This window comes from Scyliorhinus torazame, chromosome 6 (assembly GCF_047496885.1).
Source record: "Scyliorhinus torazame isolate Kashiwa2021f chromosome 6, sScyTor2.1, whole genome shotgun sequence".
NCBI lineage: Eukaryota > Metazoa > Chordata > Chondrichthyes > Carcharhiniformes > Scyliorhinidae > Scyliorhinus > Scyliorhinus torazame.
In genome coordinates, this window is record NC_092712.1 from 308,762,251 (window position 1) to 308,787,337 (window position 25,087).

Here is a 25,087-nt window from a genome sequence, read left to right on the forward strand (position 1 = left end):
GTTCCAACACCGTATTAAAATCTCCCCCCATTATCAGCTTTCCCATCTCTAGGTCCGGAATGCGTCCTAGCATCCGCCTCATAAAATTGGCATCATCCCAGTTCGGGGCATATACGTTTACCAAAAACCACCGTCTCCCCCTGTAGTTTGCCACTCACCATCACATATCTGCCCCCGTTATCCGCCACTATAGTCTTTGCCTCGAACATTACCCACTTCCCCACTAATATAGCCACCCCCCTGTTTTTCGCATCTAGCCCCGAATGGAACACCTGCCCCACCCATCCTTTGCGTAGCCTAACCTGGTCTATCAGTTTCAGGTGCGTTTCCTGTAACATAACCACATCTGCCTTAAGTTTCTTAAGGTGTGCGAGTACCCGTGCCCTCTTTATCGGCCCGTTCAGCCCTCTCACGTTCCACGTGATCAGCCGAGTTGGGGGGCTTCCTACCCCCCCCCCTTGTCGATTAGCCATCACCTTTTTCCAGCTCCTCACCCGGTTCCCACGCAGCTGTATCTCCCCCAGGCGGTGCCCCCCCGCCCATCCTCTCCCATACCAGCTCCCCCCTCTCCCCAGCAGCAGCAACCCAGTAATTCCCCCCTCCCACCCCCCCCGCTAGATCCCCCGCTAGCGTAATTACTCCCCCCATGTTGCTCCCAGAAGTCAGCAAACTCTGGCTGACCTCGGCTTCCCCCCGTGACCTCGGCTCGCACCGTGCGACGCCCCCTCCTTCCTGCTTCTCTATTCCCGCCATGATTATCATAGCGCGGGAACCAAGCCCGCGCTTCTCCCTTGGCCCCGCCCCCAATGGCCAACGCCCCATCTCCTCCACCTCCCCTCCTCCCCCCATCACGACCTGAGGGAGAGAGAAAAGTTACCACATCGCAGGATTAGTACATAAAACCCCTCTTTGCCCCCCACATTCGCCCCACCACTTTGTTCGAACGTTCTTTTTAATAACCCGCTCATTCCAGTTTTTCTTCCACAATAAAAGTCCACGCTTCATCCGCCGTCTCAAAGTAGTGGTGCCTCCCTCGATATGTGACCCACAGTCTTGCCGGTTGCAGCATTCCAAATTTTATCTTCTTTTTATGAAGCACCGCCTTGGCCCGATTAAAGCTCGCCCTCCTTCTCGCCACCTCCGCACTCCAGTCTTGATAAACGCGGATCACCGCGTTCTCCCATTTACTGCTCCGAGTTTTCTTCGCCCATCTAAGGACCATTTCTCTATCCTTAAAACGGAGGAATCTCACCACTATGGCTCTGGGAATTTCTCCTGCTCTCGGTCCTCGCGCCATCACTCGGTATGCTCCCTCCACCTCCAACGGACCCGCCGGGGCCTCCGCTCCCATTAACGAGTGCAGCATCGTGCTCACATATGCCCCGACATCCGCTCCCTCCACACCTTCAGGAAGACCAAGAATCCTCAGGTTGTTCCTCCTTGCGTTGTTTTCCAGTGCCTCCAACCTTTCCACACATCGTTTCTGATGTGCCTCCTGCGTCTCCGTCTTCACCACCAGGCCCTGTATATCGTCCTCATTCTCGGCTGCCTTTGCCTTCACGACCCGAAGCTCCCGCTCCTGGGTCTTTTGTTCCTCCTTTAGCCCTTCGATCGCCTGTAGTATCGGGGCCAACAGCTCTTTCTTCATTTCCTTTTTGATCTCTTCCACACAGCATTGCAAGAATTCTTGTTGTTCAGGGCCCCATGTAAAACTGCCACCTTCCGACGCCATCTTAGTTTTTGCTTGCCTTCCTTGCCGCTGTTCTAAAGGATCCACTGCAATCTGGCCACTCCTCCTTTTTCCATCCGTATCCAGGGGGGATTCCCTTCTGGTTTACCGCACAGTGTTTTTAGCCATCAAAATTGCCGTTGGGGCTCCCATCAAGAGCCCAAAAGTCCGTTTCACAGGGAGCTGCCGAAACGTGCGACTCAGCTGGTCATCGCCGCACCCGGAAGTCCGATAAATTCACCCTTGATCACAGCCTTCAGCGCCTTCCAGAACGGGGCGGGTGAGACCTCCCCATCCTGGTTGTTAGTAATATACTCGTTTATGGCCTGTGATATTTTCTCGCAGAAATCCTGGAGGGCTCTGTCCAACCTCCATGGGGGGCAATGGGCACAGCCCACTTCCAACCTCACATCCATGTAATGCGGAGCGAGGTCGGAGATTACAATCGCGGAATATTCCGCTCTTACTAGCACTGGAAGCACGATTTCCCCACTGCATATAAGTCGATCCGTGAGTATACGTTGTATACGTGGGAGAAGGAGAACTCCTTCTCCCCTGGGTGGGTGAACCGCCATGGGTCCACTGCCCCCATCTGCTCCGTGAAAATGTGCCGCGTTCTTTCGCCATGTTGGGGGTCTTCCTTGTTTTGGGATTCGCTGGTTGTTCAGCCAAGTGATTCCCTCCGACAGGTTTCTGTGATGTACCCACAAGCGGGTCAGTTCCTGTGGAGAACAAGAACTTAAATGTTCGAACCAACTCTCAAATGTTTTCTTTGAGAATTGGACTTTATTCGTAAAATGTGTAACGGTCCATTACATAATTTACATGGAATTTACAGTGCAGAAGGAGGCCATTCAGCCCATCGATTCTGCACTGGCCCTTGGAAAGGGCACCCCACTTAAGCCCACGCCATCCCCGTAACCCCACCCAACCGTTTTGGACACTGAGGGCAATTTAGCTTGCCCAATCCACCGAACCTGCACATCTTTGGACTGTGGGAGGAAACCGGAGCACCCGGAGGAAACCCACGCACATACTGGGAGAACGTGCAGACTCTGCATACACTCTCTCAAACATACACCCTCTCAAACTTACACCCTCTCAAACTTACACCCTCTCAAACTTACACCCTCTCAAACATACACGCTCTCAAACATACACCTTCTCAAACATACACCACATCAAACATACACCACATCAAACATACACCCTCTCAAACATACACCCTCTCAAACATACACCCTCTCAAACATACACCCTCTCAAACATACACCTTCTCAAACATACACCCTCTCAAACATACACCCTCTCAAACATACACCCTCTCAAACATACACCCTCTCAAACATACACCCTCTCAAACATACACCCTCTCAAACATACACCTTCTCAAACATACACCCTCTCAAACATACACCCTCTCAAACATACACGCTCTCAAACATACACCTTCTCAAACATACACCACATCAAACATACACTCTCTCAAACATACACCCTCTCAAACATACACCTTCTCAAACATACACCACCTCAAACATACACCCTCTCAAACTTACACCCTCTCAAACATACACCTTCTCAAACATACACCCTCTCAAACATACACCCTCTCAAACATACACCACCTCAAACATACACCCTCTCAAACTTACACCCTCTCAAACATACACGCTCTCAAACATACACCCTCTCAAACATACACCTTCTCAAACATACACCACATCAAACATACACCCTCTCAAACATACACCCTCTCAAACATACACCCTCTCAAACATACACCCTCTCAAACATACACCCTCTCAAACATACACCCTCTCAAACATACACCCTCTCAAACACCCTCTCAAACGTACACCCTCTCAAACGTACACCCTCTCAAACGTACACCCTCTCAAACGTACACCCTCTCAAACATACACCCTCTCAAACATACACCCTCTCAAACATACACCACTTCAAACATACACCACCTCAAACATACACCCTCTCAAACATACACCACCTCAAACGTACACCACCTCAAACGTACACCACCTCAAACGTACACCCTCTCAAACGTACACCACCTCAAACGTACACCCTCTCAAACTTACACCCTCTCAAACTTACACCCTCTCAAACTTACACCCTCTCAAACTTACACCCTCTCAAACGTACACCCTCTCAAACGTACACCCTCTCAAACGTACACCCTCTCAAACGTACACCACCTCAAACGTACACCACCTCAAACGTACACCCTCTCAAACTTACACCCTCTCAAACATACACTCTCTCAAACATACACCCTCTCAAACATACACCCTCTCAAACATACACCCTCTCAAACATACACCACCTCAAACATACACCACCTCAAACATACACCCTCTCAAACATACACTCTCTCAAACATACACCCTCTCAAACATACACCCTCTCAAACATACACCCTCTCAAACATACACCTTCTCAAACATACACCACCTCAAACATACACCCTCTCAAACTTACACCCTCTCAAACATACACGCTCTCAAACATACACCCTCTCAAACATACACCTTCTCAAACATACACCACATCAAACATACACCCTCTCAAACATACACCCTCTCAAACATACACCCTCTCAAACATACACCCTCTCAAACATACACCCTCTCAAACATACACCCTCTCAAACACCCTCTCAAACGTACACCCTCTCAAACGTACACCCTCTCAAACGTACACCCTCTCAAACGTACACCCTCTCAAACATACACCCTCTCAAACATACACCCTCTCAAACATACACCACTTCAAACATACACCACCTCAAACATACACCCTCTCAAACATACACCACCTCAAACGTACACCACCTCAAACGTACACCACCTCAAACTTACACCCTCTCAAACGTACACCACCTCAAACGTACACCCTCTCAAACTTACACCCTCTCAAACTTACACCCTCTCAAACTTACACCCTCTCAAACTTACACCCTCTCAAACTTACACCCTCTCAAACGTACACCCTCTCAAACGTACACCCTCTCAAACGTACACCACCTCAAACGTACACCACCTCAAACGTACACCCTCTCAAACTTACACCCTCTCAAACATACACCCTCTCAAACATACACCCTCTCAAACATACACCCTCTCAAACATACACCCTCTCAAACATACACCACCTCAAACATACACCCTCTCAAACTTACACCCTCACAAACATACACCCTCTTAAACTTACACCCTCTCAAACATACACCCTCTTAAACATACACCCTCTCAAACATGCACCCTCTTAAACAGGTTCAAACTCCTCTGTGTGCTGTGGTGTGAGAGCCTTGGAACATGACCTTCTCTCCTCTGCGTGGCGTTACCCACCTTTTAGAGGACACTTCTTAAAAGACCAGGGGCAGCACGTGGCACAGTGGTTAGCCCTGCTGCCTACGGCGCTGAGGACCCGGGTTCGATCCCGGCTCTGCGTCACTGTCCGTGTGGAGTTTGCACATTCTCCCCGTGTCTGCGTGGGTTTCACCCCCACAACCCAAGATGTGCAGGGTAGGTGGATTGGCCACGCTAAATTACCCCTTGGGGGAAAAAAATAATTGGGTTTGGCGTAGATGCAGACGGGTTGCATTTGATGGAAGATGACGTTCGGGCCATTCAATAAGCACCAGCTCGAAAGAACGTGTTGAAGTTAAAACCTTTTGGAATGGTGAATTATTATGGAAGGTTTATCCCAAATTTGTCCATGATATTGGCACCCCAACATGCATTATTGAAAACACACCAGCGATGGTTCAGGAAGACACAGCAAAACGAAGCCTTCAGACACGTGACGCAAATTCTGCAGCCGTCCTGCCTTTTAGTGCATTCCGACCCTTCTAAAGAAATCATTCTCACTTGAGCTGCATCTCCTTATGGAGTTGGAGCCGTCTTGCCACGTGAAATGGAGGACGGGTTAGAAAGGCCCACCGGCCAGTCTTTGAGGACCCAAACTGATGCAGAAGAGGCCCACTCGCAGATCGAGGAAGAGAGAATGGCCGACATCTTTGGGATAAAGAAATTCAAAGAAATCCACCGCTATGTTTACGGACAGTATTTCACCATAATTACTGATAAACCGCGCCCCACCCCCGCCCCCGCCAGTGCCGCAAGAAAGTATCCTCACCTTGAATTTCCTCAATACACCACCCTTATCATTGCAACAGGTAAAACATTGGACTTGGAGAGAACCAATATTGTCCAGAGCTAAACATTTGGTTCCTCGTGTCTGATGTTATCAGGGAATGTCAGAACAATTAAAACCCTTTCAAATAAGGAAGGGCGAACTGAGCTGTGAAGACGGCATAGTTTTGTGGGGAGCGAGAGTGGTCGCCCCCATGCCCGGCAGCAAGTTGTTATTGACGGAACTGCATCGCGTCCTCCACCCAGGCCCGTCCGAAACGAAATGTTGGCTCTCAGCAGTGTGAGGTGGCCTGGGTCAGATACAGACTTAGAAAGTATGGTTAATCACCGCGCCCAATGCCAGGGGCAACAACCATGACCGCCAGCTGCCCCGATGCACCCTTGCGCGTGGCCAGTTAGGCCGTGGGTGCGACTTCATGTTGATTTGGCAGGCCCATTCATGGGCACCGTGTTCCTGCATATAATGGATGCCCACTCAATACGGCCAGACATCTATGAAATGAAATCCTTGACTTCTTTGGCAAGAGTGGAAATGTTAAGGCAAAACCTTCACCACCCTTGCTTTGCTGGAGGGTTGGTTTCGGACAATGGGGCAGCATTTACCAGCGGGGAGAATCCAGCATTTCATGTTGTCAAATGGCATGAAGCATTTGCCTTCCGTACGTACCGCCCCTCCTCGAACGGATTAGCGGAGAGGACTGTGTGGACTTTTAAAGCAGCCACGAAAAACCAACCAGCAGCATCCCTGCCGACCAAATTGGCACGTTTCCTTATTACCTACAGAGCGACGCTGCACACGATCACCGGAGTAACTCCTGGTGAGCTGATGATGGGCAGGTGTATTGGGACCAGGTTGGACCTGGTGCCTCCCAGTTTGGCAGTTTAAGACTCCTTAAAACCCACCTCTCCGAACAGACCTATCATCTTCTGACATGGTTCTGTGTTTAATCCTTGTTTGTTAATGCTATTGTGAAGCGCCTTGGGAATATTTTTACCACATTAGGGGTGCTATATAAATGCAGGTTGTTGTTGGCTACTGTGGACTGATGTACTGGCAATGGCAGCCAGAGGGTTAAGTATTGACAAAAACCTAAAGGCAGCACGGTGGCGCAGTGGGTGGCATTGCTTTTTTAAAATAAATTTAGAGTACCCAATTATTTTTTTCCAATTAAGGGACAATTTGGCGTGGCCAATCCACCCAGCCTACACATCTTTGGGTTGTGGGGGTGAAACCCACGCAGACACGGGGAGAATGTGCAAACTCCAGGACCCAGGGGCGGGATTCGAACCCGGGTCCTCAGCGCCGTAGGCAGCAATGCTAATCATTGTGCCACGTGCCGCCCTTGGGTAGCATTGCTGCCTCATGACGCCGAGGTCCCAGGTTCGATCCCGGCTCTGGGTCACTGTCCGTGTGGAGTTTGCACATTCTCCCAGTGTTTGCGTGGGTGTCACCCCCACAACCCAAAGATGTGCAGAGTAGGTGGATTGGCCACGCTAAATTACCCCTTAATTGGTAAAAATTAATTGGATACTCTAAAAAAAAAACATTTAAAAAAGAAAAAAAAAAGGAAAAGAAAAAGTATTGACAAAAGCCTAACCCGCGTTTCACAGCCTTGTTAAACGGGACCTCCGATATCTGTCGGGTGGGCCAAGGGCGGGATTCTCCGTCCGTTCAGGGCAGCGGGATTCTGCGGGAGATTCGGCTGAGGTCCAAATTCTCTGTCGTCGCTCGGAGTGGCGGCCCATGTCTGTTGCGGTGTCAGTCCTCTGCTCAGTGCCTTGTGACTCTGCTGCCCGTGTCTTAACTCGCGCCAAACCCCCCCCGACCTTCCCGGTTTAGCAAAATCTTGATTTTTAACCTCGTCACTCCCGTTTTCAAATCCCTCCGTAACCTCGCTACCCCCTCATCCCCGTAACCTCCTCCAACCCTCCCACAAGGTATCTACACTCCTCTAACTCTGGCCAATTGAGCTTCCCTGATTTAAACTATCCACCGTTGCTGGTCATCCCTCCAGTTGGCTGGACCCCAAGCTCTGGAATTCGGTCCCTAAACCTCTCCACCTCTTTCTGCCTTTAAGACACGCCGTAAAATCCACATCTCTGACCAAGCTGCGGGTCGCTGCTCGACCGGGCGCCAGTGTAGGTCAACGATCACGGATGGGGTGGGGAGGAGGGGAATAACGTTGAGTTTACAGAGGGAGCAATGTGGAAGGTCAGTTAGTGTTTGTAGTGGTATATTGTCGAATCTGAAGGCCACAAAGGCACAAATCGGGATTCCAGCGGCGGAGGAGCTGAGACGGGGGTGACGTCAGGTGACGTTACCGAGGTGGAAACAGGTGACCTTGCCGACCGTGAGAACATGTGATCAGGCGCCCATCCCTGGGTCAAAGGTTGCAAGCAGAACTAACCCAGGGTAACCCACAGTTCACGAACTCTGTATGACCCTGACGTGCTCGCTCAGCCTCGATTACAATATTATCACGATTAGATGGTGGCGGGACCTTTTGCGATAATGCCTTTTAAGATCCGTTGAAGATTCGCCGCTGTACACAAGATGTTTGGCTCCTGATCACCTTGCAAGAGGTGTGGGCAGCAGTTAGTTGGAACCAGGTTTCTGTATGCACACTGACCGTGTACCCCATTGATTTCTCCCGCCCAGGTGTAACCTCTGCTGTATCTGCTTTAAGACACACCGCGGTTTGCTACGGCATAACACCATAATCCACAAGCAGCTTCCGACAGACGTTTCGGGAAAGCCTTATATCCAGAACAATCCCACCATTCCCGTGGGCTTCCATGACCTCGGATTCATCGACTTCTCCTGCCGGAAGTTCCCTCTAATTTCTCAGGTAAACCAGCTGAAGAATTGCTTTTATATTAAAAAAAAAGCAGGAGGTGCTGGGGGCGGGGGGGGGGGGGGGGGGGGGGGGAACATGTCGGCTGGTCTGGCAGCTTCAGTGGGCAGAGAAACAGAGTTAACGTTTCGATCACCCGTTCGGTGCTTAGAACTGAAGAATTATACCGGACTCGAACACCCCTTTCTGCTTTTATTTCAGATTCCCAGCACCCGCACGATTTTGTTTTTATTGAAGAATTGCTAATGACTATATTGGGGAAGATAAATTAACGTCCCCCTCCCTCCTGATTCCTGAAGTAATTTGCGGTAATGACTGTATTTTACCATTTGCCTGCACCCCTCCAGTTTACCCTCTTCTTCAACTCTCCCCACTTCCCCCTCCTAATGTCAGCAGTTTGTGTTGATGTTCATTTGATTATTAATCACACTCAAGGCTCACCAGCCCTGCACATTGAGGGATATCAGGGAAATCCCTGCTAAACCTCCTCATCTTTGAATGTTTTCTGGTCGGAAATTGATATCAGATAAAATCATAGAATTTCTACATTCGGCCCATCGAGTCTGCACCGACCCTCAGAAAGAGCACCTTGCCTAGGCCCACTTCCCCGCCCTATCCCCCTAACCCCACTTTGGACACTAAGGGGTAATTTTACCATAGCCAATCCACCTAACCTGCACAACTTTGCACTGTGGGAGGAAACCGGAGCACCCGGAGGAAACCCACGCAGACACGGGGAGAACGTGCAGACTCCGCACAGACAGTCACCCTAAGGCCGGAATTGAACCCGGGTGCCTGGCACTGTGAGGCAGCAGTGCTAACCACTGTGCCACCCCAAATAGGAGCTGAAATCCAGTACAACATCCCCCTGCCCAGGTCTGCCTGGGCGGCATGGTAGCACAGTGGTTAGCACTGTTGTTTCACAGCTCCAGGGTCCCAGGTTTGATTCCCGGCTTGGGTCACTGTCTGGGCGGAGTCTGCACCTTCCCCCAGTGTTTCCTCCGGGTGCTTCAGTTTCTTCCCACAAGTCCCAAAATACGTGCTGTTAGGTGATTTGGACAATCCGAATTCTCCCTCGGTGTACCCGAGCAGACGCCGGATATGTGGTGACTAGGGACTTTTCACAGTAACTTCATTGCATTGTTGATGTAAGCCTACTTGTGACAATGAAGATTATTATTATTAAATAGCGGGTGGCAGGTGGTGCAGTGGTTAGCACTGGGACTACGGCGCTGAGGACCTGGGTTTGAATCCCGGCCCTGGGTCACTGTCCGTGTGGAGTTTGCACATTCTCCCTGTGTCTGCGTGGGTTTCACTCCCACAACTCAAAGATGTGCTGGTTAGGTGGATTGGCCACGCTAAATTGCCCCTTAATTGGAAAAGAAAAATAATTGCGGACTCTAAAATTTTTTTTTTTTAATTATTAAATTGCCAAAGGGGTGGAAATGGGAGGGGTGGACCCTTGGAGGTTCCTGCACCCAAGGGAACGGGAGTATTCGTTTTTCTCAGTGGTCCATAAGGTATAATCGCGGATCGACTTTTTTGTGGTGGGGAAGGCTTTGCTGGCTGGAGTCAAGGGGTCGGAATACTCTGCAATTGCAGTGTCAGATCACGCTCCACATTGGGTGGATATGGTGCTGGAGAAGGGGGCAGCGCAGAGACCGGGGTGGAAACTGGATGTGGGGCTTTTGGGGAACCAAGTGTTCTGTGAGAAAATTGAAAAGGTAATTAAGGAATATGTAGGTTTCAATTGTACGGGTGAGGTGTCGCAGGCAGTTGTCTGGGAGGCTCTAAAGGCGGTGGTGAGAGGTGAGGTAATTTTGTTTAAGGCTAGGGTGGATAAAGAGGAGAGGTTGAAGCGGCAGAGGGTAATAGATGAGATGTTGGAGGTAGATAGGAGGTATGCAGAGGATGGGGACCAGGTGAAGCTGGAGAAGAGGAAGGAACTACAGGCGAGCTTCGACCGACTGTCCACCAGGAAGGCGGTGCGCCAACTGAGACGAGCAAGGGGTGCAGTTTATGAACATGGAGATATGGTATGTTAGCAGGTCAGCTCCGGAGGGAGGCAGCGGCAAGGGAAATTCTTCAGGTGAAGGATAGGGCAGGGAAGTTGGTGGTGGCCCCAGTGCTGATTAACAAGGTTTTTGAGGAGTTTTATGAGAGGTTGTACAAGTCAGAGCTACTCGGGGGAGACCGTGAGATGCAGGAATTTCTAGATGGGTTGGAGTACCCGAGGCTAGGGGAGGGGGACAGGGCTACATTAGAAGGAGCAATAGTGGAGCAGGAGATAATGGATGTGATTGGGAGGATGCAGTCGGGGAAGGTGGCAGGGCCGGATGGGTTTCCGGTGGAATATTATAAAAAATTGAAGGATAGGTTGGCACCCCTGATGGTGGGGATGTTTGAGGAGGCGATAGGAAAGGGAGTGTTGCCGCAAACCTTGGGGCAGGCATCGATTTCCCTGTTACTAAAAAAAGATAAGGATCCGACAGCGTGTGGGTCGTATCAGCCCATATCACTTCTGAATGTGGACGTAAAAGTGTTGGCGAAGGTACTGGTGGGTAGGCTGGAGGAGTGCCTTCCGAAGGTGATAGGGGAGGATCAGACGGGGTTCGTGAAAGGGAGGCAGCTGTTTTCGAACATTAGGAGGGTTTTGAACATTGTTATGGCACCGGCGGAAGGAAAGGAAACAGAGGTTTCCTTTCGTTTGATCGGGTAGAATGGGGGTACCTGATGGCAGTGCTGGAGTGGTTTGGGATTGGACCAAGGTTTGTGAACTGGGTAAAGCTATTATATAAGGAACCGAAGGCGGGTGTCCGCACAAATAATATCAGTTTGAGATACTTTTCTGTCCACCGTGGGACGAGACAGGATTGGATTGGATTGGATTGGATTTGTTTATTGTCACGTGTACCGAGGTACAGTGAAAAGTATTTTTCCGCGATCAGCTCAACAGATCATTAAGTACATGAGAAGAAAAGGGAATAAAAGAAAATACATAATAGGGCAACACAACATATACAATGTAACTACATAAGCACTGGCAACAGATGAAGCATACAGGGTGGAGTGTTAATGAAGTCAGCCCATAAGAGGGTCATTTAGGAGCCTGGTAACAGTGAGGAAGAAGCTGTTTTTGAGTCTGTTCGTGCGTGTTCTCAGACTTCTGTATCTCCTGCTCGATGGAAGAAGTTGGAAGAGTGAGTAAGCCGGGTGGGAGGGATCTTTGATTATACTGCCCGCTTTCCCCAGGCAGCGGGAGGTGTAGATGGAGTCAGTGGCTGGGAGGTAGGTTTGTGTGATGGACTGGGCGGTGTTCACGACTCTCTGAAGTTTCTTGCGGTCCTGGGCCGAGCAGTTGACATACCAGGCTGTGATGCAGCCCGATAGGATGCTTTCTATGATGCATCTGTAAAAGTTGGTAAGAGTCAATGTGGACATGCCGAATTTCCTTAGTTTCCTGAGGAAGTAGAGGCGCTGTTGTGCTTTCTTGGTGGTAGCGTCGACGTGGGTGGACCAGGACAAATTTTTAGAGATGTGCACCCCTAGGAATTTGGAACTGCTAACCATCTCCACCTCGGCCCCGTTGATGCTGACAGGGATGTGTACAGTACTTTGCTTCCTGAAGTCAATTACCAGCTCTTTAGTTTTGCTGGCATTGAGGGAGAGATTGTTGTCGCTACACCACTCCACTAGTTTCTCTATCTCCCTCCTGTATTCGGACTCATCGTTATTCGAGATCCGGCCCACTATGGTCGTATCGTCAGCAAACGTGTAGATGGAATTGGAACCAAGTTTTGCCACGCAGTCGTGTGTGTACCTATGTCCTATGTCCCCCCTGCTGTTTGCACTTGTGATTGAGCCGTTGGCCATCGCATTGAGACGTTCAAGAGCATGGAAAGGAATAGTGCGGGGGGGGAGATAGAGCATAAGGTGTCCTTATATGCCGACGACTTGCTGCGGTATGTGTCGGAGCCGAGTGCATCGATAGGAGGAATATTGGAGCTACTGCGGGTATTTGGGTCTTTCTCGGGGTACAAGCTGAACCTGGACAAGAGTGAGTATTTTGTGGTGTCTCGGCCGGGGGTGGGGGGGCTGCCATTCCGTAGAGCAGGGACTCATTTTAGGTATCTGGGGGTGCAGGTTGCCTGGGAGTGGGGGAGGCTTCGCAGGTACAACATCACTAGTTTGGTGGGGAGAGTGAAAGCCGATCTGGCAAGGTGGGACAGCCTTCCTCTGTCACTGGTGGGTCGGGTACAGGCGGTTAAAATGAATGTGTTGCCGCGATTCCTGTTTATTTTTCAATGCCTACCGATTTTCCTGCCAAAGTCTTTTTTCAGGGAGATTGAGGGAAGGATTACCTCATTCATATGGGGAGGGAAGGTGGCCAGAGTGAGAAAGGTGCTGCTACAGAGGGGAAGGCAGGGGATTTGGGTCTCCCGAACCTGTTGTACTACTACTGGGCGGCGAACGTGGAGAAAGTGCGGAGCTGGGTCAGAGGGGTTGATTCTCAGTGGGTCAGAATGGAGGAGAGTTTGTGCAGGGGGTCGGGGCTGAAGGCACTTGCAACAGCGCCGCTCCCGATAGCTCCGGGGAAATATTCAGGGAGTCCGGTAATAATAGCTTCATTGAAAATCTGGAGGCAGTTTCGCCAACACTTCGGGTTGGGGTTAGGGTCAAGGGAAATGCCGATTCGGGGGAACCACAGATTTGAGCCAGGGAGGTGGGATGGAAGTTTCCGGAAATGGGAAGAGAAGGGGATTAAGACGCTAAAAGATTTGTTTCTTCAGGGTTGGTTTGCAGGATTGAGGGAGTTGGAAGCGAAGTATGGGCTAGAGCAGGGAGAAGTGTTTAGGTACATGCAGGTTCGGGATTTTGCCAGGAAGGAGATACAGAGCTTCCCAGAGGAACCGGCCTCCACATTGCTGGAGGAGGTGTTGACGACAAGGGGACTGGAGAAGGCAGTGTCAGCGGTGTACGGAGCTATTCTGGAAGAGGATAAGGCACCACTGGAAGGGATCAAAGCAAAGTGGGAGGAAGAGCTGGGAGAGGTTATAGAGGAGGGGGTCTGGTTGAGGTGCTGTGGAGAGTGAATGCCTCCACCTTACGTGCGAGGTTGGGGCTGATACAGCTGAAGGTGGTATATAGAGCGCACCTCACGAGGGCGAGGATGAGCCGATTTTTTGATGAGTAGAGGATGTGAGTGAGCGTTGCGGGGTGGGGCCCACAAATCACGTTCATATGTTTTGGTCCTGTCCAAAGCTAGGGGAGTACTGGAAGGAGGAGTTTAGGGTCATTTCCAAGGTGGTGCGTGTGAAACTGGACCCGAGTCCCCAGGAGGTCATATCCGGGGTGTCGGACCAGCCAGGGTTGGAAACGGGAGCGGAGGCAGATATCATAGCCTTCGCCTCGTTGATCGCCCGAAGGCGGATCCTGCTGGGATGGAGAGCAGCCTCTCCACCCAGTGCCCTGGCGTGGCGGGGGGACCTGTTGGAATACTTGACCCTTGAGAAGGTTAAGGGGAACTGAGGGGAAGCTCGGAGGGGTTCTACAAGTCATGGGCACTATTTATTATGCACTTTCAAGAACTGGATAACATCGAACATTAGTTTGGGGGGGGGGTGGGTGGTGGGGTGGGGGGGGGGGGGGGGGCTGTGTAGATTAAGGGTGACTATGGGTAATCCCTGATTCCTTTTTGTCATTTGTTCATGTAAACATGTGGGCTGAGGTTTGGGGGTTGGTGGGACGATGGGATCGTTGTTATTATGGGGATTGACATATCTTGCTGATTATTGTTTATTGTTGATGGGTGTAAATGTGGGGGAAAATGTGAAAAAGGAGAATAAAAATATATATTTTTTAAATTGGCAAAGGGCAGCAGTGGACACTTCATGGCACTGGGCCATGAATGGTGCCGCGAGGAACCCTTGCGGTAATGTTTTGGGGTTGAGCTGATGCCTCTAACAACGTAAACAATCTTCCTTGGGTGTTAGGTATGGCTCCAACCAGTGGAAATCCCCCCCACCCCCGATGCCCATTGACTTTACTCAGGGTCTTTGCAGCAACATCAGACCTCCACATGTGACTGTATTGCTCTGTCTGGTTTGGGTTTTGCCAGGGCCTTGGACCAAACAAAACTGAATGTAAGGTAGACTATGAAAGTAAACTGGCTCAGAACATAAAAGCAGATAGTAAAAGCTTCTACAAATATATAAGACAAAAAAGAGTGGCTAAGGTAAATATTGGTCCTTTGGACGATGAGAAGGGAGATTTAATAATAGGAGACGGGGAAATGGCTGAGGAGCTGAACAGGTTTTTTGGGTCAGTCTTCACAGTGGAGGACACAAATAACATGCCAGTGACTGATGGAAATAAGGATATGATAGGTGAGGACCTTGAGATGATTGTAATCACTAAGGAGGCAGTATTGGGCAAGCTAATGGGGCTAAAGGTAGACAAGTCTCCTGGCCCTGATGGGATGCATCCCAGAGTGTTAAAAGAGATGGCTCGGGAAATTGTAAACGCACTAGTGATAATTTATCAAAATTCACTAGACTCTGGGGTGGTCCCAGAGGATTGGAAAGTAGCAAACGTGACACCACTGTTTAAAAAAGGAGGTCGGCAGAAAGCGGGTAATTATAGGCCGGTAAGCTTAACTTCGGTTGTAGGGAAAATGCTGGAATCTATCATTAAGGAGGAAATAGCGGGGCACCTGGAGGGAAATTATCCCATTGGGCAGACGCAGCATGGGTTCACAAAGGGTAGGTCGTGTCAGACTAATTTGGTAGAATTTTTTGAGGATGTTACCAGTGCAGTAGATAACGGGGAGCCAATGGATGTGGTATATCTGGATTTCCAGAAAGCTTTTGACAAGGTGCCACACAAAAGGTTGCTGCATAAACTAAAGATGCATGGCATTGAGGGTAAAGTGGTAGCATGGGTAGAGGATTGGTTAACTAACAGAAAGCAGAGAGTGGGGATAAATGGGTGTTTCTCTGGTTGGCAACCTGTAACTAGTGGGGTCCCTCAAGGATCAGTGTTGGGCCCGCAGTTGTTCACAATTTACATAGACGATTTGGAGTTAGGGACCAAGTGCAATGTGTCAAAGTTTGCAGATGACACTAAGATGAGTGGTAAAGCAAAATGTGCAGAGGATACCGGAAGTCTGCAGAAGGATTTGGATAGGTTAGGTGAATGGGCTAGGGTCTGGCAGATGGAATTCAATGTTGCCAAGTGTGAGGTTATCCATTTTGGGAGGAATAACAGCAGAATGGATTATTATTTAAACGGTAAGATGTTAAAACATGCTGCTGTGCAGAGGGACCTGGGTGTGCTGGTGCACGAGTCGCAAAAAGTTGGTGTGCAGGTGCAACAGGTGATTAAGAAGGCTAATCGAATTTTGTCTTTCGTTGCTAGAGGGATGGAGTTCAAGACTAGGGAGGTTATGCTGCAATTGTATAGGGTGTGGGTGAGGCCGCATCAGGAGTATTGTGTTCAGTTTTGGTCTCCTTACCTGAGAAAGGACATATTGGCACTGGAGGGAGTGCAGAGGAGATTCACTAGGTTGATCCCAGAGTTGAGGGGATTAGATTATGACGAGAGGTTGAGTAGACTGGGACTGTACTCATTGGAGTTCAGAAGGATGCGGGGGGATCTTATTGAAACATATAAAATTATGAAGGGAATAGATAGGATAGATGCAGGCAGGTTGTTTCCACTGGTCGGGGAAAGCAGAACTAGGGGGCATAGCCTCAAAATAAGGGGAAGTAGATTTAGGACGGAGTGTAGGAGGAACCTCTTCACCCGAAGGGTTGTGAATCTCTGGAATTCCTTGCCCAGTGAAGCAGTTGAGGCTCCTTCTTTAAACGTTTTTAAGATAAAGATAGATGCCTTTCTAAAGAATAAAGGGATTCGGGGATATGGTGTACGGGCCGGAGAATGGAGCTGAGTCCACAAAGATCAGCCATGATCTCATTAAATGGCGGAGATGGCCTACTCCTGTTCCTAGTTCTTATGTTCTTATGATGAGGCGAGAGTGAGTGCCCTGGGCATCAAGGGAGCATTCGGCCAAGTATGTCAACAAAAACCCTCAAGTTAAATCACTGGGAATCGGGGGAGGGGGGAAATGTGTCTGCTGGTTGGAGCCATACCTGGCTCAATCGTCGAGGTCAATCGTCTCAGCCACAAGCCATTGCTGCAGGAGTGCCTCAGGGTAATTATCCTATGTCCAACCATCTTTAGCTGCTTCATTAATGACTTTCCCACCGACTTAAGCTCAGAAATGAGGATGCTCACTGCCGACTGCACAATGTTCAGCGCCATTCATGACTCCTCGGTTGCTTACCGCATAGAGTATGACCTAGACAACGTTCAGGCCTGGGCTGAGTAACATTGGTGTCACACATGTGTCTCTGATCTCCACTCAACATTCAGTAGCAATACCAAATTAAATACCATTGATCGACATCCTAGCGGGAAATTGAACTGGACCAGCCGTATAAATACTGCAGCTACAGGAGCAGGTTAGACACTGGCAATTCTGGAGCTAGAAACTCACCTCCTGACTCCCAAAAGCTTGTCCACAATCTACAAGACACAAGTCAGGAGCGAGTCAGGAGTGTAGTGGATGAGTGCAGCTCCAACAACCCTCAAGAACCACCCAGGACGAAAGCAGCCCCGCTTGATTGCTCCCCCTTACACAAACATTCACTCCCTCCACTACTGGCACACCACTCCTGCAGCAGGATGCGTTGTAGCAATTCACTAAGCCTTCTTCAACAGCATCTCCCAAACTCATGACATCTCTAACTAAAAGGTGACACATCATTGTCAGGTTTCCCTCCCGAGCTGTACACCTCCCTGGCCTGGGACTATGTTGCCATTCCCTCACTGTTGCTGGATCAAAAGCCTGGAACTCCCTCCCTCACAACTCTAAACACCTGCACCCGGATGAACCACAGCATCTCCAAATGAAGGCCCACCACCAATTTCCCAAGGCCAACTAAAGTTGGGTCATCAATGCCAATGGTGCCCATCAATGACTAAAACACGACCATTCACTCAATGATTATTGGCGTATAAGGAAATTTTCATTATTACATTTCATTAGATCATTTTCTTACATACCAGTGCCTCCGATGTGGCGTAGGTTGGGGTGATATTGTTCCGTGAACGTATTTTAGGGGGGGGGGGCCGGGGGAATATGCCAGAGGTGTGTGGGGTGGGCCCTCATTATAATGTACATGGTGAGCTGGGGATGGTGAACTTACCCAGACGGACAGCTCAGCAGCTTGGGGTTTGGCCCCCTCGTGAGGAGCCTCCAGCAGCCTCTCAATGAGGAGATGGATTTATCGCTCAGTTGGCAAAGTCAGTGGGTTAGTAATCCGAGAGGCCCAGGCTCACGCTCCGGGCCCACGGGTTCAAATCCCACCACGGCAGCTGGTGGAATTTAAATTCCGTTAGTAAAATCTGGAACGGTTGACCATTAATGATTGCCATTAAAACCCCAGCTGGATCCATTAATGCTCTTTGGGAAACGGAATCTGCCGCACGTGACTCCAGTTACACAGCAGTGCCCTGCGCATTGGCCTAGAAAGCCACACGGTTCACTTATAGACGGCCAACAAATGCTGGCCTTGCCAATGAAAGACAATGTGTGGGGTACCGGCAGGTGGCAGAACTGATTCCAGGCATGGCGGGACTGTCATATGAGGAGAGATTGACTAGGTTGGGATTGTTCTCGCTGGAGTTCAGAAGAATGAGGGGGGATCTCATAGAGATGTACAAAACATTAACGGGACTAGACAGGGTAGATGCAGGGAAGATGTTCCTGATGGTGGGTGTGTCCAGAACCAGGGGTCACCGTCTGAGGATTCAGGGTAAACCATTTTGGACAAAGATAAGGGGACACTTCTTCACACAAAGAGTTGTGGGCCTGTGGAATTCATTACCACAGGAAGTAGTTGAGGCTGAAACATTGAATATATTCAAGAGGCGGCTAGATATAGCACTTGGGGAGAATGGGATGAAAGGCTATGGGGAGAAAGCAGGATTAGGCTATTGATTTGCATAATCAGCCATGATCGTGATGAATGGCGGAGCAGGCTCGAAGGGCCAAAAGGCCTCCTCCTGCTCCTATCTTCTATGTATCTATAAACATTTCATGCACAATTCAAGGTGGAAAAACCCCACCAGCACCTTTCAGGAACTTGCCTTCAAAAGCTCCAGCTGACTTTACCCAATAGCAGTTGAGGGAACCCCCCCCCCCCCCCCCAATTCTCTCTGGAAATGTCTGCCTGTGGGTGGGAGAGTCTTAATTGCCAAAATTACCAGAATTGATTCTATTTGTGTGCTTGGGTGAGGTGTCCCAATAGGATTCTTCCCGAGAATCGCAGCACAGATTGGCCCACGATTGGTCGTCATGGCTACCCGCTGCTTGATCTTGGCTTCATTATCATCCCATTTTTTAAGTGCAGACTGGGCTACAGTGTCGCTACACTGAATCACAGAAGAATCATAGAATCCCTACAGTGCAGAAGGCGGTCGTTTGGCCCATCGAGCCTGCACTGGCCCCCTGAAAGAGCACTTTACCCAGGCCCACTCACCCGGCCAACCTGCATGACATTTGGATGCTAAAGGGGCAATTTAGCATGGCCAATCCACCTAACCCACACGTCTTTCGACTGTGGGAGGAAACCGGAGCACCCGGAAGAAACCCACACAGACAGTGACCTGAGGCTGGAATTGAACCCGGGTCCCAGGCGCGGTGAGGCAGCAGTGCTAACCATTTTCACATTTTGCCAGATTGCGCCCCCGGTGCAGAGATGGGCCACGGGAGAATCCAGCGGGGATGAATGTGCACCCAGTAATATGGCACTGCAGGACCGGGTCTCCTCCCCCACTGACTTCAAAGGCCAGTATCCCCCCCCCCCCCCCCCCCCCCACTGTCGACGGGGTTTCCTGTGGTCGCGCTATCGGGTGACCTGCGGCGGGGGCTCGCTGTTGGTGAGACGGGACCGTCCCGTCTACCAGCCAGAACGGCCCCAAAATCCCACCCATTGGCTCCCCGTCGAAAGGGCAGGTTCATTTGTGGAATTTATCATCGCGCCTTTGCCTGCGACGTTTTATTATCGTGAACATTGCGCGGCAGACAGGCCGGAATAAAAACCCTTTTTGGTTACTTTGCGAAGAAACGTGCTCCGTGTATTCAGCCGAAACACCCATTGCACCGTTTCACCCCGGTGAGAGTGGCTATCGGTAGTGAGGGAGGGAGCGAATGATGCCCTGACCTTTGCCTCTGGGGATATTAGGGGTATTTTTGGGGCCCGCAATGATTGGATGAAGTCTCTTGCTGTCGGCTGTCCACCAGCTGAGTAACCTCCACTTTCCACCGAGTCTGGGTTAAAGACCAGAAACTAAACGGCCTCTAATAAGGTAGGGTGCTCTTCAAAGGTTAAGGTTGAGCGACAAAAGACAGAAGCTGCATAATCCTGCATCTGACTGTGTTCTGATTGAAGCAGAGAATGTCTTAACATCGCCGACTCTCAAAAGAATAATAATAATCTTTGATTGTCACAAGTATGAAGTTACTGTGAATGAGTCTGAAATTCAAAAAAAATATGTCCCGACTCCCTTCATTCGATGGAGAGCCCCAGTTTGGATGAGGGTCTCTGTAATGTGCAAATGTTGGTGTATTTTTTGTTGTCACTCACTGCCCATTGTGGGGGGACGAGCCTTTTTCCTTCTCTCTTCCCTTATATCTGCCGTTTCTTTGCGCACCTGCAGGTCTGGTCGGAGATGAACCTGAGGAGATGCACGAGCACGTTTCACCGGTTTGTTTGCGAAATGTGCAACAAAGCTTTCCCCATGCTGTCGTCTCTGAACCTGCACCTCGAGAGTCACCAGATGCAACTGGATGGAAGCCAACCCAATCCCGAGCCTCAGCAACCGCCCGACATGGACTTGAAGCAGAAGGCCTTCATGGCATCTCTCGGCCTGCAGCACGCCAAAGAGACCAAGGCAGTCAAACAAGTGGATTACACCGAATTTGATGTCCACAGTATATGGCTGGACACGTCCCCGTGGAATCTACCTCAAGAGGCCAACTGTGCTACTGTGAAGGATCAACCACCCTTAGACCTGGCTTCCCTGGGAGCTAGCCTGTCCTCTCTCTCACCCATCCGGGACAAGGTTAAGATTTTGTCACTGCAGCCCTTCCAGAAAGGTTTTATAATCCAGCCGGATAGCAGTATCGTGGTGAAGCCCATCTCCAACGAGTCTGCCATTGAATTTGCTGACATTCAGCAGATCCTGAAGATGGCCTCCTCCGCGCCCTCTCAGATCAGTCTTCCGCCACTCTCCAAGGCACCTTCCATCCCCACACAGTCCATTTACAGGCAAATGCCTCCGCTCAAGGCAAAACCCCTGGTGGCGCCGTGCACGGTCGTGGTGACCTCCACGCCATCCCTGCTCATGAGCGCCCAGCAGGCCTCGCCCGGCTGCGTTAGCCCGAGCCTCCCCCCTCTGCAGCTGGTGAAGTCGGCGGCTGAGCCATCAGCCAGCCCTCAGGACCTGAAGGTGAAACCTGTGAATGGATCGCAACAGTTTGTTCAGCCAAAGACCGAGCCGCTGAGTCCAATTGAGATGAAGACCCAGCTCGAGCAGGACAGTATTATTGAGGCGTTGATGCCGATGGAAGTGAATGGAGCTATCAAACAGGAAGTCCTGGAAGGAGACCTCAAAGACTTGATGGCCAGGACGTCGGGCAAGAAGGTTCCGGCATTGAAGAAAGTCTTGTACCCTTGCCGTTTTTGTAACCAGGTGTTCGCTTTCTCTGGCGTGTTGAAAGCTCATATACGCTCACACCTGGGCATCTCGCCGTACCAGTGCAACATCTGCACGTACATCGCAGCAGACAAGGCTGCGTTAATCCGCCACCTCCGCACGCACAGCGGGGAGAGGCCCTTTATTTGTAAAATCTGCCACTACCCCTTCACGGTCAAAGCCAACTGTGAGCGGCACCTGCGCAAGAAGCACCTCAAGATGACCCGCAAGGACATTGAGAAGAACATCGAGTACGCGGAGAGCCACACCGCGGAGCTGGTGGACTCCTTCTGCTCGCCGGACACGGTCTGCAAGTACTGCGGCGAGGACCTGAAGTACTACCGGGCCCTCCGACACCACCTGCGCACGCACAGCAGCTGCCAGAAGAAGCCCTTTGAATGCAGAGAGTGCAGCATGGGCTTCTCCACCAAGAACAACTGCATCCGTCACATCCTCAAGCAGCACACGCACGTCGAGGAGAAAGAGGTGGAGAAGCACATTCTCTTGGTTGACTGTCTGGTGGGGGAAAATGGAGAGGCGTCTCCCACCTTATCGGACGAGAGCGTTTCAGCGGATGGCTCTCCTGTGCCGTACAAGGAGCCTCAGAACGGATTTCTGCATGGTCCCTTGCCACAAAGCTCCTTAAAAATGGAGCCGATGGGAATCTTTTCAATGGACTTGGACGAACCGCTGGATTTTTCTCAAAAGAACAAGAGCGTGTCTTTGCACCCGTACAAACCGGAAAGCCACTTGCTCAGGAAGCTTACCTCACCAATCGCACAGTTTGACAGCACCCTGGAGCCCATAGACTTGTCAGTCCCTAAAAACCCCCCGAAAGATAAAGCCAATCTCGGCAAGGAAAATAAGGACGAGAGCCAGCTTGCTGTTAACGGCGGCTCGTTCAGCTGTCAGCAGTGCCCCTCTACTTTCCAAGTGAAAACCAACCTCGACAAGCACGTAAGTACGAAACATTTGCCACAGCTGCAGAGTTTCATTCCCGCCGTGAACCCTGCTGGCTTCTCGGCCGTGGTTGCTAGCACCAGCCTGCTGCGCCCTCTGAGGCCTAAACCGCCTCCTCCACTGCTTCTGCCTAAACCTGCGGCTGCAAAAGAACTACCGCCCTTGGCGTCCATCGCTCAGATCATTTCTTCCGTCTCGTCTGCTCCGGCCCTGTTGAACAGGGAAGTCAAGGACGGCACGGAAGCGACTCGGCCCCCCCCTTCTTCGGCCGACAAGCCGGAGGATTTAAAGACTGCCCCGGCGGCGAAGGCCGCTCCCCAAACGGAGGCCGGCGACGCGACGGGGACTTTGGTGGCCCCCCAGCGCGCTGCGGAGAAGGCTTCGATGAGCGCGGGAGGGCCAGTCAGGAGGAAGGTGAGGAGGCGAGGCATCAAGTACCGGAGGATTCGGCCCAGTCTCGGCAGCAACATCGACCCAGAGTCCAGCGGGGAGTTTGCCAGCGTCGAGAAGATGTTGGCCACAGCCCACACCAACAAGTTCAGCCCTTTCCTGCAGACCACCAGCGTCAAAGAGGAGCCCAACAAGGAGGAAAAAGCTTCCGAGATGAAGGAAAAGAGAGACCTAAAGATCCTGAAGGGGAAAAAGAATTCTTACTCTAACTCAGTGCAAAAGATTACTTGCCCGTACTGCCCGCGTCTCTTCCCTTGGGCCAGCTCATTGCAGCGACACATGTTAACACACACAGGTAAGAGCAACATACCATAATTGGAAATTAATCACAAGCAGTTCAATAATTTGCATTTAATAATAGATGCGTTTAGTTCTTCCCAACTCAGACGACTACCCTTGGGTTTAAAATATAAACGTTTCCGGCCTTGCCCTTGTCCGCCTGCTGAGGATTTTGACCGTATCTGCCCTTGCGGCTGCACAATCTACTCGATAGGCCTCACTCCACTATGTACAGTATGTGAGCCCAGGCCAGCGATTTGCAAACATACACACAGAAAGTGCTGGATACCCTCAACAGGGTCAGCAGCACCTGTGAAAAGAGAAACCGAGCTAACGAATTGTGTCCTTTGGTAACCCGCACAGGTGTGAGTCAGTGGCAGTCAGCGGCGGCTGCCTACACGCGCGCCCGGGCAGGAGAGGTCACCCAGCACGCGCCCCTACCTGTGCAGAGCAGCGGTTGAGCCCGGAATGCTCTCGTCAAGTGTTGTCCCGTTTAGCGGTCGAGAAACTGGAGGGGCTTGCGGGGCTGTGTTAGCTGGTCAGTAAAGTGGATGGTTACTTCCTGGGAATGAGGGTCAGTCTGGTGCACTGCAGCAAGCAGTGATATTCTGCTTTCCAGAAATAACGGAAGCCGTTTTTAATCCTTCACAATCAGTAAACCATCACCCTGCTGGAACATTGGCAAAAATAAATACTCCCAATTTTCTGATGAGCAGCCATTACCAAATAACATTTCATAGAACATAGAACACAGAACATAGAAAATACAGCACAGAACGGGCCCTTCGGCCCACGATGTTGTGCCGAACCTTTGTCCTAGATTAATCATAGATTATCATTGAATTTACAGTGCAGAAGGAGGCCATTCGGCCCTTTGAGTCTGCACCGGCTCTTGGAAAGAGCACCCTACCCAAACTCAACACCTCCACCCAACACCAAGGGGAATTTGGACATTAAGGGCAATTTATCATTGGCCAATTCACCTAACCCGCACATCTTTGGACTGTGGGAGGAAACCGGAGCACCCGGAGGAAACCCACGCAGACACGGGGAGGACGTGCAGACTCCGCACAGACAGTGACCCAAGCCGGAATCGAACCTGGGACCATGGAGCTGTGAAGCAATTGTGCTATCCACAATGCTACGTGCTGCCCCTAAGAACAAATAAATCTACACTATATCATTTTACCGTAATCCATGTACCTATCCAATAGCTGCTTGAAGGTCCCTAATGTTTCCGACTCAATTACTTCCACAGGCAGTGCATTCCATGCCCCCACTACTCTCTGGGTAAAGAACCTACCTCTGATATCCCTCCTATATCTTCCACCTTTCACCTTAAATTTATGTCCCCTTGTAATGGTTTGTTCCACCCGGGGAAAAAGTCTCTGAAAACCTCTATCAAGTCGCCCCTCATCCTTCTCCGCTCTAATGAGAAAAGGCCTAGCACCCTCAACCTTTCCTCGTAAGACCTACTCTCCATTCCAGGCAACATCCTGGTAAATCTTCTTTGCACCTTTTCCAGAGCTTCCACATCCTTCCTAAAATGAGGCGACCAGAACTGTACACAGTACTCCAAATGTGGCCTTACCAAAGTTTTGTACAGCTGCATCATCACCTCACGGCTCTTAAATTCAATCCCTCTGTTAATGAACGCGAGCACACCATAGGCCTTCTTCACAGCTCTATCCACTTGAGTGGCAACTTTCAAAGATGTATGAACATAGACCCCAAGATCTCTCTGCTCCTCCACATTGCCAAGAACGCTACCGTTAACCCTGTATTCCGCATTCATATTTGTCCTTCCAAAATGGACA

At 50.5% G+C, this 25,087-nt stretch overlaps 1 protein-coding gene across 3 annotated transcripts in view; it reads left to right on the forward strand.

Annotated features, from left to right (window-relative positions):
* The window catches only part of rreb1a (ras responsive element binding protein 1a), a 196,123-nt gene that overhangs the window by 144,593 nt on the left and 26,443 nt on the right, over positions 1–25,087 (forward strand). For all 3 annotated transcript variants that reach the window (XM_072510027.1, XM_072510026.1, XM_072510025.1), the window contains exons 8-9: positions 8,564–8,753; positions 20,544–23,286. In XM_072510027.1, coding sequence (XP_072366128.1) covers positions 8,564–8,753; positions 20,544–23,286 — 2,933 coding nt within the window. The remainder of the gene's footprint in view (positions 1–8,563; positions 8,754–20,543; positions 23,287–25,087) is intronic.